General features: G+C 45.9%; 1 protein-coding gene across 1 annotated transcript in view; it reads left to right on the plus strand.

The window, feature by feature from the left end:
* The first annotated feature begins 3,850 nt into the window (after positions 1 to 3,850).
* SLC6A17 (solute carrier family 6 member 17) overlaps positions 3,851 to 15,888 on the plus strand; it is a 35,321-nt gene continuing 23,283 nt past the window's right edge. The window contains exons 1-2 of the mRNA XM_081914730.1: positions 3,851 to 4,032; positions 15,083 to 15,486. Of these exons, the coding sequence (XP_081770856.1) occupies positions 15,207 to 15,486 (280 nt within the window). The 5' untranslated portion in view covers positions 3,851 to 4,032; positions 15,083 to 15,206. The remainder of the gene's footprint in view (positions 4,033 to 15,082; positions 15,487 to 15,888) is intronic.

The following is a 15,888-nucleotide window of genomic DNA, read 5'->3' on the forward strand; positions in this document are numbered from 1 at the left end:
TGTGAGATGTCTCAAGGGACATAACCCACTGTCTTAAGCACACAGGGAAAATTCTGATAAATTGCCATTTAAAAAACCAAGGAAGCCAAATGTCAAAATATAAATAACTTTATTGGACAGGCAGGGTGGAGGTAAAAGAAAGGAAAAGGAAAGGTAACAACCATCTATAGATACCCAGCCCAGCAGATAAAATGGATAATGAAAATCTAACTGAGTCACCAATGTGCTATGTCCTTGGATGAAATCTTTACCCACAGGCAGTTATTCTTTTTAAATACCAGCACCATCAAGAAAGACACCCATATTGAGGTTATTGCAATATGGGTGCAAATGCATTTATATTTAATATTTATTTGTTTATTAAACTTATATCCTGCCCTTCCACCCAAAGGAAGGAGCCCAGGGCAGCAACCAACAACTGATATAACAATAAAACGTCCTTATATTATTCCAGTAGAGATGTAGACTGGGAAAGATCTTGACTTAAAGGCTTGTTGGAAGTAGGTGCTGAAAAGACAACAGAGATGGCACTTGTCTAATACTTAATGGAAGGGAATTCTAAAGGATAGCACTAAGACACAATTGTGAGAAGCAGACCCTCCTGATAATGTGGCATCTGCAGGAGGACTTCAGCTGCACAGCACAGTGATTGGTTGGGTATATAAGGGGCGAGGTGATCTTTCACATATCCTGGTCCCAAGCTGCATAGGCTTTATACACCAAAACCAGCAGCTGGAACTTGGCCCAGTAGCTTCACATGTTGGCAATATCCTGTCCCAGCGAGCAGTTGAGCTGAGCTTTTATGCTCCTTGACCAGCCAGGAGCTCATGCAGGAGGCTGCAAGATTGAATGCACCCTCTCTCCAAGCTCTGCACCAGACAGGGAGGGGGCACTTGCCCCAGTCCTTGCAGCGCTTACCAACTGTCTCATCAGGGAGCAAGCAAAGTGCTCAGGAACTCGCTTCCTTCTCCGGGCTCCTGGTGCTGCAGTTTTTAATAGATTACAAAACAGATGAAATAAAGTTATTTCATTGACGGCCCTCATATTGTTATGTACAGAACAACACTGAGGGTGTTTAAACTATAATAACAACAGCAACTTCGTACATTAGTGAAGTTGGTGTGTTATTAGATGCACAAAAATGGCACCTACGCAGCAGAATCATCTGCCATGGCTGGCCTTGGGCTAATCACTTGTCTCTTAGCTTCAGTGTTCCTTGACTGAAAAAATAGGGTGTTCTTTGTCTGCCTTTGACCCGTTTTAGGGGTTGGTGTTAGAATTCCTGATCAGTAGTAGATTTGTACTTATACATGCAGGCTATCTCGTAGCTCAGAAAGGGGCGCGGGTGGCACTGTGGGTTAAACCACAGAGCCTAGGACTTGCTGATCAGAAGGTCGGCAGTTTGAATCCCTGTGATGGGGTGAGCTCCCCTTGCTCGGTCCCTGCTTCTGCCAACCTAGCAGTTCGAAAGCACGTCAAAGTGCAAGTAGATAAATAGGTACTGCTCTGATGGGAAGGTAAACGGCGTTTCCGTGTGCTGCTCTGGTTCGCCAGAAGCGGCTTAGTCATGCTGGCCACATGACGCAGAAGCTGTACGCTGGCTCCCTCGGCCAATACAGTGAGATGAGAGCCGCAACCCCAGAGCCGGCCACGACTGGGCCTAATGGTCAGGGGTCCCTTTACCTTTACCTTATCTCGTAGCTCATGGGGCTCAGCAGGCAGTTGAATCCACTCTCCATGTGCACTATTACTTTGCATCTGGCTGAAGTTAAGTGGACCTTAGGGTTTTAGTGAACAAGGAAGTTGAACCCAGAAGCTTATAGTCTGCCTTTGTTGATTGGTGCATGAAACTGGCAGCATATTAGCAGAATATTTGGTTTATGGACAAGCTCTGCTGTCATTTGCACAGCAGTTTGGAATCAGAGCTGCCATCTTTTTATGTCAGAAGTGCCATTCCCCTGGAACCTGGGGATGGTGGCGGATCAGATAGAACCAATACAGAATCTGGCAGACTGGGGGGTGATGCCAGAATGAGACTTGGTGTTTTATGGCTGGGTCATGGTAGAATTTGGTCAGCCATGAGTGGTTAATTACATCAATTGCTGCCGAACTTGGCCCCTCCCACTCTGCCCTTCGCCAGTGAGCAGACCTCCATTCTGGGGCCTGGGGGAGTAAGGATTGCACCCCCATGCAGCAGAACCAATTGCCACAGCTGGCTCTCCCTCCTTGCTCTTGGTCACTGAAGGCCTCCAGTCCTGGGGGGAAATGATTAAGAAGCTCACAGCTGGACAACAGACCATCAGTCGCCAGTAATGGGAGGGGGAGGAGTGAGATGGGATGGAGGGCAATGGGTGGGGACACTCATGACCAGATGAAAATAGACTTTGAGTGGAGGATATGCCACCTGAGCAGCGGAATGTGTAAGAGTGGCTAGGAATGTGATTACATTGCATCATTTTATGCAATGTGCTTAGTGGATCCTTCAGAATAATACTGCCATTCTGCCAAAGGCGCTTTACCATTTAAAACACCAAAACAAGGACAAGTGGCCTCAGGGCATTGGTGCCACTTCAGGAGCTGATGATGGCACTAGTTCCTTGGTTTGGGCTTCTTGCTTTCTGCTTTCCTCTCGGAGCACACAACTTTTTAGACAGATCCCTGTCTGTGTGGTGAAGATGCCCTGGCTGGATCTTTTCAAGTGATCTTTCCTTTCGACTGCTCCAGAGGTTGGGCTCTCTGAGCTGGGAAGTTCCTGATTCTTCAGACCCAAACTCTGGGCCCTTGATAATACTGCCTTGCCTATATGCGTCGGAACTCTTCTGATCTTCCAGGTGGCAGCCCGTCCATTCACACCACGGGCTGCTCGCGATTGCGGACACTTTCCCGCAGTGCCCAAGCGGCTCGCCTGAGGCATGCCGGGAAAAGCGCGCCTTTCACCGAAGCATCAGGTGTTGGTTGGCCCTGCCGGGGAGGGGCCTCGAGGGCCCGCGGGGCAGCAGCAGCGTCTAACCCCGCTCGGGCTCCCATGCCACCGCTCTGGGGCGCCGGGTGTGAGTGCGGGAGAGGCGGCTGGCTGCTCCCCCGCGACCCCCTCCCGCCGCCGGATCCCAGAAGGGCGGCGAGCCGAGCCCGTTGCCAGCCGAAGCCCCGCGCTTTCCCACTGACGCGCGTCGGCGAGTGACTCAAGCCTACGTCACGCGCGCCCGGCCAAAAGACGCTCTCCTTGCCTGGGGAAAGGCGAGCCGCGCCAAGGTGCTCTCGCGGCGACGACGACGACGCAGCCTGCTCCGTGGGCTCTCGACGGCGACGAGCCGACGGACCTGACAGAGCTGCAGAAAGAGCGAGCCTTCGGGGAGGAGGAGGAGAAGCGGCGGCAGCAGCAGCGGAGCAACTGGGCGAAGAGCGGCCACCTGGGTAAGCCGAGGCGCGCGTCAGGTCAGGGCGCGCGGCTTTGCCTTCCTCCCGTTGCCCAGCCGCCAGAGCACTTCCCCCGGCGAGTTGTCAGAGGTCCGCCCGGCCCAGCGCAGCCGCCTTCCGCCCTGCGTCCCGGAGGAGTTCCTCGACGGCGCGCCGACGGGGCGGGCAGCCCACTGGTAAGGAAGGCAAGGAAGAGTGAGCCCTTTGGGGGCAGGTGCAGCGCCTCCTCGCGCCTTCTCCTTCGTCTTCCCTCTGTTTCTTCCCGGTACGCAGGTAGGATCTGCTTGTTTCGCTTTACCAAAAGGACACGGGGGGGGGGGGGAGAGGAAACTCCCGGTTGCTAGGCGAGGATGGAAAAAGGATCTCGCCTAGCAACTGGGGAGGAGGAAGGCAGGTGGACCAAGGGTGGAGAAAAGGGAAAAGGGAGCAAGGCGAGGAGGCGCGTCACCTGAAGCCTAAAAATAGCCAGCGATGCGGAACGGAAGGAGGCACGTTTGGGCGAGATAGATTGGGGGGGGGGGGGAGAGAGAGAGACGAGCAAATCGCCCTTTGCTGAAGCCCGGAGGGATTGCCACGATCCCTTCCGAAGAGATGCTTGGAGAGCTGACATTTTAAGTAAGTATGGGGTGGGGAGCGGGGTATATAGCTCGTCAGTGGCCATCCTGAAATCCACGCAGCCTGAAGTGTGACCTTGATTGTAACATTGGGAAAGGAAGCAGAAACCACTCCGTCCTCATGAATAATGAAACGCCGGCGCTTGAATCCTGGCTCGTTTGGCCCCACCTCTCTCTGGGGCAATTCATCACAGAAGTTAGGGGTATAGAAGATGGGCCACAAGAAGCTGCATTCATTTGACTCCTAAGCTGTGGTTTAGGGTGGGGGAGAGGATGCTAGAGGTTTGTCTTGTTTCGTTTTTTAAAAAAAAAGCCTGGGCATTTGTGAAAATGTTGGCTGCATTGGAAAGCCAGTTCTGGATCTGCTTTTAGCCCTGGTGGAAAAAAAGTTGCCATTGTATTTGATATAAATCCTATGCATTGATTCTTCCTTTTTAGTATGCTCTTTTTGAAATGATCAATAAACCCTTTTAAAATACAATCCAAGTCATCAGCTATTGACGTACGCACTTGAATGGGGTTTGGAAGTGGAAAGTGACAGATCCAAATAGCCTTCCTATTAAGATGCAGCTCTGACTGTAACATAACTGCCTTAAAAGATAGATTGTGTTTATGGTGTTTGCTCCTGATTTGCATTTGCAATTGGAAGCATGTGTGCAAAGCTCCATTAACACTTTTGCTTAAACCAGAGTGAATCTGGAGTCAAATTCTTATCTCCGGAGCTATGTGCAAGCTATGTGGGAATTTTAGTGCCCCAGAAGAAATGTTTAAATGGTGCCTACTGCACCATTTAATGGCACCATCCTCAGGCTGCTGGAGGATCATCCCCTGTCCCACCTCACCTGGTCCTTTTGCTTGTCAATCTCTGATAAGGCCTCCTTCACTACCATTCCAGGTCCTGCAGCTGGATGAACAGACCCCTTATTGGACTATCTGCTTTCCATTTCCTCCAATATGCCCTGCACTCCATGCCTTGATGTGCCATGACTTCTTAACCATTTATGGTTCATATCCAGCCTCAGCCCACTTTCCCACATCTTCCCTCTGCTCATTGCATCAGGTCCTCCAACCTCTGTTTGTTCCTTGTTGTGCATAAGCAGCAGAAGCACATGTGCCAAGAATTCAGGATGTACCTTTCCTCTTCTGCTGCAGCAACAAAAGTGCTGTTCCATATTAGTATGTTCCTAGATCTCCACCATGACTGCCTAATTGTAAGGCCAGCACGACATGTGACTCTCTCTACAAATGACATTGAATTATTATGCAGCATGCCTCTATAACGTAATAATGAACTTAGAAAGCTGACTTATATATCAAGCTTGATACTGTCCACACTAACTAATAGCGGCTCTCATGGGCTTCATAAAAGAGTCTTTCCTAGGCCTATCTGGAGATGCAAGGGATTGGACCTGAGACTTTCTGTATGCAAAGCAGATGCTCCGCCACTGAGCTATGGCTCTTCCCCTGGTTTTGGCCCTTCCTGTTTGTGGACATATGTTTCACAGATCCTAAGGTTAGATAAAACTGTCAGATAATCCAGCAGGGTCTCTTCTGTTGCACAGCCCATATGGATCTTCCCAGCCTGTGACTTATTTTTAGCTGCAGAGAAGCATCCTTTTAGAAGGGCATCTCTATCCATCTTGATGTTCTCAAGGGAATAATAAAGTTTCCATTTGCTTGCCTGTCTTCTAGAAAGCTCATTCTCTGATGCTGAGAGTCAATAGGGACTCTCAGACAGAATGTTGGGTCTAGGAGTTCAGGGTTCCATTCCTAGCTTAGCCTCTGCGTGGCCCTGGGTCTGCTCCCCATTTCTAATGTGACAAGAATAATAGTATCATAGAATTGTAGAGTTGGGATGGACCACAAGGGTGCAAGAATATCTTTGCCCAGCATGGGGCTCAAACCCACATGAGATTAAGAGTCATGCTCTACTGACTAAACTACCCCAGCAGTGATGGAACTCGCAAGGTTGTGTGTGTGTGTATGTGTGTGCGTGCGCAGAAGGAGGATGAGAGATTTAAAATGAGTTTTAAAATGGCAAGGCACTTGGCGCAGCTAGAAGTGCCACATCCATTATTAATCATGGAGAATGCATTGCTGGTAGCCTCTGGGGGGGTCCTCCTGACATCATTCAGCAGTGCCATCTCTCCATCTGTCCCTCTCCTCTTGCCCTTCCTCAAGGGTGACCTTTTCTCTTTCAGCAGCTTTGGGCCTCACACCTGCATCGCTCTGCTCCTCCTCTGTCTTCATGTCTCCCAGGGGAGTTAGAGAAGCCATTTTTTTTGCCTCCTTTCTTTGTTATCACTACAGCAACCCTCCAAGATCAGAGAGAGAGGGGAGGGGAATGTATATCAGAGCAAGGGGAGGAAGTGGGTATGTATTGGAAGTGAACCGTATTCCTGCGGGTACGTATTGGAAGTGAACCATAGTCCACGAAAGCTTGTGCCATTGTAAGTTTTGATGACCTAATTTAAAGGGCCACAAGACTGTTGCTTTTGCTGCAAGAGAGTAAGATGGTGAATATAGTTTATGTTGGCAATGCTGTCTTCCATGAAGGTGCAACCCCCAGTTTTAATCCTGAGTCCCCTGCTACTGATTTCCATGGGAAAATCAGCTTTCTGTTTTTGTACTAAAGAACCAATTTGCCCTCTGGCTCTAAATAGAAAAACTCCACCTTATGAATGTATTCACAGCATTAAGGGAGTCATATGATTACTGGCTTTCACTGCCTTCAAATACAGGGTCATATTGTTATGGCTTATATATGCTGCTATGATACCAAACAAGAAATGAACATGGCCTGTATTTGATGAATAGCCCCTTTTTACTCATTGTCTGGCCAATGATGGTGCAAAGTCTCATTCTTTCCCTCTCTCCTCTGAGATATGAAAACAAATGGAGACATCTATGAAAGTATTGATGTGGGGACACGAAGAGTTGAGATGTGTTTTGTAATTAACTCCCTAGCTCTCTCTGATAGACTCCCAAATGCAATGCTGTGAAATAAGTCTTGCCTTGAGCCCCCCATAAGAGTGCTGTTGAGTAAGCTGTGACGTCTTTTATTACTAGTAATAAAATTATTAATAATAAAGGCCTACAAGCGGAATTCAACATGGCATTAATTGGGGTATCTGTGAGTGGGACGAGGTCTGCTTGCCAAGGGAACTCCCACGTGCTCCTGTTTTGGGTACCCCGCCCCCATCCTCCAGAGCAAAGATTTAGGGAGCACAAGGGGAGGAGAGGCAGCTTAATTCTTGTTCAGTGAGTGGACTTCACACAGCTGAATCTTGCCCGATAGCACTTTTAGGATTCTAAAGGTAGGTGACCACAGACCAGCTGAGCAGCTCTTAGGTGCAGCATAAGTGCTTCTCTGCTGCCAAGTGGAAAGAGGCTTGCTGTTGGGATGTCCCACACAGTGGGGGGGGGGAGCAGGGGGGAAAGGATCCTTGGGTGTCTCTTTGTTGAGGATACACAGGATCCTAAGCACCCTCATTCATGTAACATGGCCTTAAGAGGAGCCCTTTGCCAGCCTGTACACTGCCATGCTTAATTTCCTCCCACTGACTGCAATGGGGAAGGGTGGTGGGAAATGGCAAAGAGACCGGTAAGAAAAAGCAGTCTCCTGGCCCCCACCCTTGCCTGGCAGCAAGCTGTCAGGGTTTAAGAAGTGTTTTTAGCTCCACTGCAGAATCCTTCCCTCTCCCCAATAGGATTGTTCTGCCACCATGCAAATACACTATTTCCCCACCCCCAGCCCTGTATTCCAGCTCACAACAAACCTGTGCCATATGTTGTTATTATCCATGTTTTCAGAGGAATAATTGGGTGTGCCCAATACCCAGTGAATTCATGGCTCGGCAGGGATTTGAGCTCAAGTCTCTAAGGTCCAAGATTCTGGGCAATGGCCCATTTTTAGCAACCGATAGCAAGTCTTTGGAAAGAAGATCCATTATATTGTTAACAATGTTTAGGGCAATATAACCAACAGCAGCAACAAAATTCTCTGCCAATTTTGCTCAAATTCTTATTGAAAAATCACACCCCTGAATTGTCTGACTGATGTAAATTTTTAAAGCAGGCCAATTTGACTATTTTTGCATGTTCTGTAGAATTGCTTCTGTTTTAGGTTATTACTGGGAGAAACAGAACAAATCCAGGCACTGAAATTCCTGCTCAGCCCTCCTCCTGATATCTGATAGGGAAGTGCCACTCATCTACTTCCAAGCTTGTCTTCATAGCCTCTTGAGAGCTAGAAACTCTGTTTTCCCCATATGAAAGCTGCAGGTTTTTTAGGGTGCTGAATTTTGTGCCCAGTGTCATTTTTGCACTTGAGAGATACAATCACACCATTGAAGGATATACGTAGCTCTGGCAATATCCATTCAGACACAAGGCCATGTGGGGTGAGTTTTGTGGGTGGTTTGTGTGCTAAAGGTCACCAGCATAAGGAACAATCCCCCTCCCCAAAGAAGCTGGAAGGTGTGAATAGAGAACCTGTGCTAACATTGCACATATTAGCATACAAAGTGTGTCTCTTGTGATACCTCTCTGCTATCCATTGTAAGGCACCAGTGCGAGCTGGACAGTGGGCTCTGCTCTAAAGCAATTCTTACTCACTTCAGTGAGCGTTACTTGCAGAGGAGATTTTCCCTGTGAATTGTGCCTGAAATAAATGAAACAGGATAACTCAATTTATTTCTTCTCACTCCTTGGGTTAATTTCTATTATTCACATCCGTGCAGCATCAATGTAAGAAATTAGCATCAGTGGGACTATAGAAAGCTGACTTACACCAAGTCAGACCATTGGTCCATTCTGTATTACACTAACAGTGGCTCTCCAGGGTTTCAGGCATGGGACACCCCCCGTCCTGCCTGGAGATGCAGGGGGTCGAACCTGGCACCTTCTGCATGCAAAGCAGATGCTCTCATGGCTTGACCTCACAAGAAACTGCACTAGGAAAACTCATTTTAAGACTGGGAATGCCAACAATAGCACAATGCCTCACATACAGAAGTGCCACTGCAAGCTGACCCAGTTTGGAGCAGCACTTTTTTGCCAACATCATCAGATGCCATGCATGAGCATGGCAAACACTAGTATCCCCAGGTGTGTCTACTGAGTATGCAGAGGGTTGCTGTGCAAGGATAACATGCCATGGGAAACTACTCTCTTCAAATCTCTGCTCTCACATGCATTTATTGAGTGGCCTTAGGCACCCCCACCCTCAATCTGCCTTAGTCATATGTTTTATGGTGATAACACACGCCTACTGTACATAGCTGAATGTAACAGCAGTTGCTTCTGGGCCTTGGGGTTCAAACTGTGTCTGCTAAATTCTCTTTAGCCCTCAGCTGCATGGTTTAAGGCTGCTGTCTTTGCAACATCAGAGCAGCTGAGTCGAAGGCAGCCAGAGGACTGATGGCACATTACTTGCAAAGCCCCATGTGGACTTTGGAGCAGATCAGCCAATGGCATCATCAAGAGGGATGGCATGGCGGACAGCAGGATGGAGGAGGAGTTTGCAGGAACAGATGATATCAGAAGACAAAGAATATGTTTTATGGGAGAATAACCATGTAGCTCATTATGCTACAGGCATATAGCTATATTGTAATAATAATCTTTTCATGACATCTAACCTTGATTCAAGACTTGCTTCAAAACAGTTCATTTGATATTGGCACAGAATGAGAGAATTGTAGAGTTGGAAGGGACCTTGTGAATAATCTAGAGGAACCTCAATGCAGGAATATGCAAGTGTCCCATACGGGGATCAAACCTGCAGCCTTGGTGTTATCAGCACCATGCTGTAACCAGCTGAGCTATCCAGGCACAATCTTTTGGATCTGATGGTAGTAAAAGGTGTATTGGTGGTTGACTTCCCAAACCAAGCTGATGGTAAGAATGTAGGTCATTCTAAAAAGCTTACTATGCTTATATTTTGATAATTGGGATCAGTGAAGCTTTCTGATGGGCTACTGGCAAATATGAGGAGATGTATGGCAAAAAGAAAACAAAATAAAGTCCATGTGCTGATATGGCCTGCATGTGATATGCAGGCCATGCTATTGCAGTAAAACAGGAAGCTTACATTGTCCCAAAAGAAGGAAATTATGACACATGGAAAAAGAATTCTGTCCTTGGTGCTGAACGTCTCATCTATTTCAGCATTAGTGTTGAAAAGAGAAGCTGGTATCATATGCAGCACTATGTAACTGTCCTGTCGGCACAAGGATTCTGTTTGTACAACGGGACTTTGAACAGTCTGTTCTAGGGGTTCTTCCAACCTCCTGAGCAAATTGGGGGAGGCTGTGGGGTGCAAACAGGTCTTCTCTTTGTGTCCAAGAAAAGTACATAAATAAGCTTTCCACTACACAAGTGGAAATTCTTGCGCTAATGGGATGGTTACGTAGCACTGTGCTGGTTACAAGTCTCATCTTTTTAACACCGTCTCTCTGTCTTATAATTTATAACTGTATGCTGAACTGGATGGAAGGATCAACACCAAGGACAGCAGCTTCCTCCATGTGCTCACAGGCCTTCCTTATTTACCAGCCTCCCCACCCCCCTTTACTCCAAGGCAGCCTTACCTTACAAAATCAAATATATTTACTTTGCCCTTGCATGAGGTGTGGAATAAGAAGAATCAGGTCTTCTGCCCAGGAACAACCTCTCCCAGAGATCTTGAAAAGCTGTTTCCCCTCAGACAGTGCCAGGCTAGATTCATCAGTGGTTTGCCTCAGTATAGCACAGCTATACTTTCTGTACAGCACACTTTCTGTAGGTTTATACATTGCTGAGAAAGTTATTCTTTACTTGTGTGGGTACTGTTGGAGAGTCCCAGTTCTCCCCAGTAATGTTTATGGAAACCAGCTCAGACAATAACTGTGAACTTGCAGAAGATCCAGCGAATTGCTTGTGGGTTTTAGAGAGCCTCATGAGGGGATAGGAATGCTTAACAGTGAGATATTTTAGACTGGTTTGCTTCTTCACCTCATTATTTCCTTCCTTTTGAGAACTCGCAGTTCAACCATCCGGTTCCTACTTCTATTAGAAATGCTATTTTAAGCTGCCTGTTGCTAAGATACACTGTCAGTTCTATGCACTTGCTGTATCGGTTGTGTCTAAGAATGATATATCCAATCAGTTTAATTAGTTTCCCCAAATTAAAATATAATTTACAATAGGATTTAGTTTGGTAAAAACATGCCATTGTGTTCTCTCACTGCTTACAACAGTCACTTCAGGGATAAGTCACCTTCAGAAAGTGCGTCCTTTTCTCAGTGCCCTCAGATCTCATGTTTCATGGCAGGATCACCACAGCATCAGGAGGAACCTTTTTCCCGGTACCTAGTAAACAGCTAAAACCTCCCTCAATCTAGAGCCCACAGGATGTGTTGAAAGGTTCTCATTGATCCAACCTTTTCTGTTGTCTTTTTTCCATATTGGCTTAAATATGACTTATTCTTGGTGTACTACACTTCCACAACATCACCTCAGTGATAAGGAAGACTTTCTACCACAGAGCCTTGTGACTTTCCCCAAGCCACAGAACTACTGACCTGGTTAGGAACATTCGTTTCTTTGCAGCACATGAAAGGAGAAGGCCAAGCCAAATGAATCATTGTTCTTGCTATGATTACAGGTCAATAGCTAGCCAATTAGGTGAGGTGTCTGCAGTTTGATCCATAAGAAGTTGTGTACCATTCTCAAATGAAGAGTAATTTCAGATTCTCTTGCTTATTGGGATAGGAAGGATACAGTGTTGTATAATAGGAAGAGTGTTGAGTGTAGAACAGGGAGAGCTGGGTTCAAATCCCGACTCAGTCAGTGGCTTTACTGATGACCTTGCACAAATCTTGGTCTTCCATACTCCACCGTGGTGTGATGAAGAACAGGAATAATCTCATGCACTGCACCTTGACCTTCTTGGACAGAGTGCTGGAAACAAGTGCTATAAATAAACAAACATTGTCCCAAGCCTGGACTCTATAATGCAGGTTCCCTCAACCTGGTGCTTCCAGATGTTTTGAATCACAACTCCTATCTTCCCTAACTATTAGCTCTGTGGCTGAGAGAGTTGAAGGCATAAGGTTGGGAAAGCTGCTGTAGTGGATTGCTGGGATGCAGCTACCAACATTCTGCTGTCTCATATTGTGTGTTCCAGTTTTTCTCCAGGGTGTTAGATCAAACTAGCAAATGGCCAAGGAAACTTCTGTTCCACTTGTTGCACAGAAATATTGCAGTTACAGGTAGCTATGGAAGATGACACCACACAGACACACACAAAGGGTTAGTAAGGGAATTATAGTGCCACATATTCAATGAATTAGTGGGTTCCTTTTCATTCATGGATCCCAGACATTCACGACATTATATGTGGCATCTGGTGTGGAGTAAGTGCAGATGTGGGTCCAAAGGAACAATCAGAAGCTTGAACTGGACTCTGCTGATGGGTGGTGTGTGTGCGCACGCCCAGCTCTAAGAGGGCAAGGAGTTTCTATTGATGGGCAGTCAGGGCACTCCTTGTTCTGGGAGCATTTTGGAGGCATTGGCTGTATGAAAAATAATTCCCTCATGCGGCCAGTGCCTGAAAATGCATCATTCCCAGCTGGTGGGCAGCAGAAATAACTTATTTACTTTGGCCTATGCTCTGTCCTTCCCAAAGTTCCAGGCACAGAACTGGCTACACCTCTTGTGCTGTGGTTCCCAAATACCAACAACCAACTGGCTATTGGGTGTTTGGGAATCATGCACAAGGGATTTTGACAGATGAGCCAAACAACACAGCTTTCAATCATGGGATTTCTGCAGTGATGTCACAGGTGGATTGTTCTGCCCATCTGTCAAAACTGGTCCCTGGAGCAGTAAAGATTTTCAACCCCTGTTTTACCATTCATACACTGCATCAAGATCAGCAAGTGTGCCAAAGTGCAATCAAACTTATATTGTTACCACATACAGACCCATTCTATTTTATCAAGTGCATTTTTTGGATCAATTGACAATAATGATAATGGTTGATGGGATTTCTGTCGTCATGGTTGATGAGACATTCAGTTACAGCTGCAATAGTTAAGAGTTACTAAGGCCTTTCACTGATTCATACTGCATTAATTTGAGACTCAGAACTCTAGTAGTTTGATACTGTGTGTTCTGGGGAGAAATTATTCTTACTTATATCAGCTTTTCACTCTGTATGTATTTTCATGATACTTTGATGGTTATTTTCTTCTTAAGAATGCCCTGAGACATGAGACTTTATTATAAGGGCATATGTGTGTGCTTGCCCATGAACCTTTCTCAAAATCAACCTCCCATTGACATTCTGTCTCTTCTGCATTTCTGACAGCATAGTGGTATTTGCATAGGCTGTCTGCCAGGATTCTGAAAGAAAAATCTTTTCCAAGCTGGGATCATGAGCTGCTTTGTTGTTGTTGTTGTTGTTACTGCCTTTCATGAGGAGCAACCACTGCATTCTGAGTGGTGCAATAAATAAATAAATATGGCCAGTGTGGGGACAATTATCATAGTGAGACTTTGTTGTCTGGTTTAAAAAGTATTCTTTGGCAAGTACATCCCATATAAGCAGAGTGAGCTATATCTACAACTGATAGCTCATTCTACATGAGAAAGGCAATAATGTATAGTCGGATGTGGTTAAGGTAACTCCCATTCTATGGGACCTGAGGTGCAATTTCTCAGAAAACAAATTTCTGAGCAAGTGAAGGGGGAATCGTAAAGTGTGGTTTTAATAACTAAACCTGATCTCATCTCCTTTGGGGTTAAATCATCTTTTGATGTGGACACAATGTCACACCATTAAAGCAGATTAGAGCCACCATTTTACTTATTCAAAAAATGAGGAGGAAAGGCACCCCCTTTTCTGCCCTGTTTTATAAGTACAACAGGGGTAAATCAAGAGTGTAACACGATCCTAAGAATTTACCCAAATATATCATGACCATAAGAATAAGTGCAATCTTTGTATAAGTCATCAGTCACCTTTATGAAACAGGTATTGCCTTCAAGGGCCTTAGTTGCTCCTAATATTGTCAGGAATATGCTAATAAAAACTGTTTTTAAACAACCTTTTCATTGCCTTAGTTACACATGCTTTCAAGGAAACCAAATCCCATAAATCCTGAAATAGTTCAGTATAAGAATTTTGCAGAGTGTAAAACTGGCAGGGTTTCACTGGAGTCCAGGGGACTGGGCTGGTTTAGCTCTGTTGAAAGACAGCAGCCCTTGAATGGAGAGGCAGGAGTAATCAATGGCTTTGCATGCAGTGCCAAACATTTTGCAGATACTATCTGTTGTAAAACTGTCATGGGCAATTTAACCTACAATTCCTGGCCATCCCAGTTGCTCTGATAATGTCATCAGCCGAGAGATAACCTTGGTGCTTGCTGTTGTCATGGAAGAACTGCCGAAGCCTGCCCAGTTCTTTAGTGAAACAATATTTTAAGCTAAATAGCACCTGACACATTGTTGGCACTAAGCACAGGTAAAACAGAAGTTATAGCACTTAGCTATTGCCAAACTTTCACAGATTCCAGACAACAAGGAGGAGAGACTAAGAAAGACAACCGGTTGGTGAGTTACAGTACCTTATAGGGTACAGCATTGTGAGAATGTAACCATTTCACAGCCCCCCCCCAGATATACTTACCCCTTCAGAAAAATTCTACTTAAGTCCCAATTTCTGCAGCAAGTAAAACTTCAGTCTCTATTGACTATGCAAATAGAGCAAATTTGCATATTTATTGAATTTATTTTCTTCTGCATGACCTATTCAGAGCACTGCAATTCTACCTCCTGTATCTCCTATTCAGTCCTACCTCCCCCCTGGAATCCAAGATTTCACCAGGCATTGCTTGCACACTTTCAAGGCTTGTGGACTAGAAGTTTGCTCTTTTAAAAGGAAAACTGAATTCTCAGGCAGATGCAATTTGCATATTGCTGAATCACATGGCTCTGGATATTCAACAACGCCAAAGAAAGTAGAGAAGTGTAATGTTTTAATTCATTTGTTTTTTGTTTTTCAGATCTCGTAGATGACCAGGATCTGAGAGCTGACCTTCAAAACCTGCAGATTCCCCCTCCATCTTGGGCTTCCCTCTGCCCCCAAAATCCCTTCCTACATAGGAGTGGCTGAGCCAGACAGTCTCAATGCCTAAGCACAGCAAAGTGACCCAGAAGGAACAAAGTACTGAGCATGTCACTGAATCAGTGGCTGATCTCCTGGCCCTTGAGGAGCCTGTGGACTATAGACAGAGTGCCTTAAATGTGGCTGGAGAAAATTGGAACAAGCAGCAGGATGTGGATGACACTGGTGAGGATCGGCCAGCGTGGAACAATAAACTGCAGTACATTTTGGCTCAGATTGGCTACTCCGTGGGGCTGGGGAATGTCTGGCGCTTTCCATATTTGTGTCAAAAGAATGGTGGAGGTAAGTGAGCAAGGTAGTATAAAAGTCATCTGTTATGGACGCATGTTCTGCTTTCCTAATATAATAATACAAGAGGAAGGGAGCATAGGCTTGAAGGCCATAGGATGCTATCTCAAAGTGAGGCAGACAATACACAGTACTGACCATGCTGACTGGTAGTAACCCTCTAGGTTTCAGACAGGATCCTTTCCTGGCTCTTCCTGGAAATTCTGGGTAAATCATGTGCTCAACCATTAAGCTATGGCTTTCCCTTCAATGGATTGTTGTAGTCACTAGTCTGCATGATCAGGCAGCTCATTATAGAGTTAAATGAAGAACTGTTATCCTGAATCTTATGACTTGTCCTAAGTTTATCTATTCTATACAAACCAAGACTACTCCGCCACCACACTCAGCAAGGAA

This window comes from Podarcis melisellensis (genome assembly GCF_964234715.1).
Source record: "Podarcis melisellensis genome assembly, chromosome: 6".
NCBI lineage: Eukaryota > Metazoa > Chordata > Lepidosauria > Squamata > Lacertidae > Podarcis > Podarcis melisellensis.